The following is a 4,255-nucleotide window of genomic DNA, read 5'->3' as shown; positions in this document are numbered from 1 at the left end:
CATACAAATACAATCCATTGGTTGATTCCACTTATCTATTGGTAAATCTATGTTTCTCATTACAAGTGCACTTATCCCACGAGATATAAGAGGTCATTTTTTCGATTATTAATGCGGTATATCGAATATATACAAGATTGCTGAAGTACAAACTTTGGGTAGTCTAGACCGGAGAAAGCAGGACATTGGATAAAATCAATTGTTTTGTATCAGTGGAGAATATGTAAACAAGTCCCTTATTACGTAACACCCATCATTTGTCTCGTGAAGTATGCTTTGGTTGATAATAATAAGTCGAGCTGCAGTATGCCTGGTGTTCGTCAAAACTTGCTCTTTAAATGCTATTGCTATTTTATTTGCAGAAGTAGAATATTTATTCATATTGAGTTTGTGGTTCAAACTTGAAGCAAAACATAAATGGCTGCCGAAAAGCAGGGAATGTATCCTCCCGCGGGAGAAAATCCGCCAGCCTATCCTGGTGGACCAGGACCTGCCGCGCCGGGACCGCAACAGCCGCCTCCAGGTGGGTACGCTGCACCCCCTCCAGGTGGTTACGTTGCACCGCCCCCGGGTGCCTATCCTCCTGGCCAAGGACCACCGTATCAGACACAATACAACGCACCCCCAGGATCAGTGCCACCCCCAGGCTCAGTGCCACCCCCAGGAGGTTATATTGTTGGACAACCCGTTGTGGTCGGACAACCAATGGGTCAACAAGTTGTGATTGTTCAGCAACATATGTTCAGGTAAACTAAATGTTACATAAATTATTATAGACTTCAGATGGATCGCAATAAAAAGTAGCGATAATAGGGTAACTTACGTTAGAGCTTGTTTCAAAAATATCAAATGGTATGAAATTATGGATACAATATATTATTATAACCTTAGATAAGACGACGAGTTTGTTGTGTAGGCCAGCAATTTCGTTTGTGTAAATCAAACATACTGTTAAATATAAACTGTATTCCTTGCATGGTACTCCACAGACATAAAAACACACTTTCATCGATTAATTTAATGGCTAATATAATTTTTTATAAAATATTACAGCCCACCGGTTGGAAAGCGATTTAATGGATTTTATCATACCTTTGATGCTTTTAGCGTCGGATAGTTGCTAATTTTGCCATATAAAGTAGATTGGGAAAATACCGACATGGCGACATTGATCAATGCTCTGTTCTAAATATACAGTATTTTACCTAGTTTATGTACACCTGGCAACTGCTGTATTGCTTTATATTGGGAAGCCCGACAGGAAGGCTTAGGTCATTGGTCGTGACGTCATATGCCATATGGATATTTTAATTTCATAAGAACTATGTTAACTAAGTTTGTGTTGATATTAATAGGATCTTTTGGTAGGAAACATTAATGTTAACATCTTTTGTTGTTTTAGGCAATCTCCTGTCAACACAGTATGCCCACACTGCTCTCAGAATATAATTACCAGTACGAACGCCGAAGCTGGAGGTTTGACTTGGTTATTGTGTGCTGGAATATGTCTGTTTGGTTTTTGGCTTGGCTGTTGCCTCATTCCGTTCTGTATCGATGATTGTCAAGACATACGCCACTCCTGTCCCAACTGCAAGAATACTATTCACGTGTTCAGAAGGCTTTGAAGCGTGACGAAAACAAGGCCGGAGTAAACCACCTGAAGTCTGTGTCAACCGGTTCAAATTTTAAGAGCTACATATAACTGTAAATATTATACTGATGCGGTAATTCCTTCTCAAGAACACTTATGCCCTTGGCAAAGGCAGAGCATTTTCCAGATCGTTTTGTGGATGGATAGTGCGATTCACCAATCTTATAAAATTAATTTTTAGAGACCATTGTTACATACACATATTGTCATATTAACCCTACAAATCGTGCATATCAATTTTTATTTCATTAGCACGGTCCAATACGATGAATCCAGTTTTATTTACTTTAACTACTTGGGATACAGTGAGAAAACTTTCCGACAACAAAGATATTATATAACTCGTACACATAAAATGATTCCTTTTTCGATAACACAATTGATAAGCAGTTTGGAGTGTCCTGCTAGCGTTATTTTGCCTATATACATATAGTAAACATTCATCATCGTGGCGCGATTTCGGATTTCTATTTTCCATTTGCCTTCTTTTGTTTGATCAATACAGAACGGTCAATTTTTGTAAGCAATCTAAGTTTACTTCATGTCTATTTTTATCACTTTTGATAAATATTTTAAATCATGCTTTGTTACTGAGCCTTTCGGAGAATTTTGTAAATATACTGCCACAGTGCCCATTGCTGTTCATAGACTTAGTATTTCAATAATAAAACGTCTTTCTTAATCAAGAGAAATAAATGTTAACATTTCACTTACACTGTTGAAAAATATTTGCTAACTTGACGTGCATATGTACTAAATTGTTTGATTATAAAAAAGCTCTGAAAACAAAAATGCATTTTGATGGAAAAAAAACTGGATAAAGTCATCAAATTGTTTATATATGGCAAAATATAATTTTGTCTTATTTTAGTTCATTTTATTGCATAATAATTTCGTGTTTTAGTTAGGCATTCATTGTCTATCATTTTAATCATGATATATTTTGACATCTGCATCATTTACTGTTACAATAAGAGAGTCGATTTTCATACATTCAATTCAAATAGACATTATAAATTTAATGATCTTAAATTGAATTATTGTTATTTAATTTCAACCTTATTCGCGAATAGTTAGCTTTAATTAGTTCGAATCATACCACAAATCTATTAACACTATCTAAAAAAATGGAATGTCACTTTCATACCCAACTAATTGTGATCTTTTATTGCTAAATTGTTTTTATGTTTTTTCTTCATCAAGCATGAGTTATTAAATAAATGCCGTTTTAGGGGATTGGAATATACAAATGACAGAATAACAAGGCTGTAATAAATTTAGCTGATACTTAACGGAAAGACTCTTTTCACGCTCATTATGCCTCCTATTTGGCTACTATTCATTCTCTTTGTAGCGGAGGTATATGCCCTTAAAAGAAAATCTAAGATTTGGGTATGAAAATTTCATGTCTTACATATCGGCTTGATATATGTTGATTATCTGGAATTTGAATTGTGTCGCATAATTGATTTTCATCCATGCTATTTTCGGATTGGATCAGATTGAACTCATGCTTGTTGGGGAAAGAACTAATGACATCATTTTAACTAGATATTAAACAATATTGCATAAACGTGTTTTTTTTTTCAAAAAAGTAAGGATAAAGCTTCATTAAACTTTGTTATGTCTTGTTTATTAGATGGGTTTTTGAGTTTAAAAGTGAACAAAAGCCGAATACCATCATTTCACCCATCGCCTAAAAATGATATGTCTTTTGAAAAATCACTTCAAAGATTTGATGTGGAAGATTGAAAAGGGAAGCGCAAAGTGATATAGTATATAGGGCAGGGTGGTCCAAGGTTGTCGGCTACGGGGGGCACAAAATTATTTTTGCATTGTTTGCGGGCCACAATAGTGTCAAGAATAGGTAAACAGAGCAATACAAAACAAACACTTTTATTGTGCAAACACATTGCTTGGTATTTGTCATTTATCCAGCTAACCCATGCAAAAACTACTCAAAAACTTACTGAAACCTGTAAAAGTCTTTCTATATCTACATATTAGGGATGGGACGAGTCCGGCATTACAGAGATTCGACGAATCCGAGTAATAGGTCAAGGACTCGAATCGAATCCTCCGAGTCATTGACGTCACAATGTAAAAGTAGAAAAACACGTTTTTGACCATACTACAGCATCGCGCGCTTACAAACATACGTCGTAGCTCATATTTTTTTCCTAATGGTTCCGCAGATAGCTGTTGAATCAATTTAAAAATATATTTTTCTTCTTTTTTGGCGGCCATAATACAAACGTAAACGCGGGTCAACTGGATTTCCAGCCCACCACCTTGCATCAATTCTGGGCGGCTGTTTAATAATTTTTGCATGTCAATATGAAAAATAAAAAGCTTTTGACTAAAATCCATAATTCCAGATATTTCTAGCCTCTAACACATATTTCTTCGACTCGAATCCGAGTCCAGATCCGAATCCCGGCCCATCCCTACTACATATAGTGTAAGATTTCAAACTCTTCATAACGGAAAAGTGCTTCCACAAATGTAAGTGCTTTCGAACATCGATAAGATTTTTAAAGCAAAATCTTAACTTTGAAAAATGCCGATTGCTCACAAGATTCTAAAATGCCGTTAAAAATTCAA

The 4,255-nt window shown here is 35.6% G+C and overlaps 1 protein-coding gene across 1 annotated transcript; it reads left to right on the top strand.

Annotated features, from left to right (window-relative positions):
• The first annotated feature begins 342 nt into the window (after window positions 1-342).
• On the top strand, window positions 343-3,267 carry LOC120325982 (uncharacterized). The gene is made up of 2 exons (XM_039392172.2): window positions 343-746; window positions 1,403-3,267. The coding sequence occupies exons 1-2, from the start codon at window positions 418-420 to the stop codon at window positions 1,623-1,625; spliced, it is 552 nt and encodes a 183-aa protein (XP_039248106.1). The 5' UTR covers window positions 343-417; the 3' UTR covers window positions 1,626-3,267.
• Window positions 3,268-4,255: the final 988 nt, after the last annotated feature.

The sequence above is a fragment of the Styela clava genome, chromosome 4, assembly GCF_964204865.1.
Source record: "Styela clava chromosome 4, kaStyClav1.hap1.2, whole genome shotgun sequence".
In the NCBI taxonomy this organism is placed as follows: Eukaryota; Metazoa; Chordata; class Ascidiacea; order Stolidobranchia; family Styelidae; genus Styela; species Styela clava.
Note: the sequence above shows the minus strand (reverse complement) of the source record. Positions and strands in the feature narration are given on the sequence as shown.

Bases quoted from the DNA above. Each gene is read 5' to 3' on its own strand.
- LOC120325982 (XM_039392172.2), top strand. From the start codon at position 418: ATGGCTGCCGAAAAGCAGGGAATGTATCCTCCCGCGGGAGAAAATCCG. The intron at 747-1,402 runs GTAAACTAAATG...TTGTTGTTTTAG, and splicing joins GTTCAGCAACATATGTTCAG to GCAATCTCCTGTCAACACAG.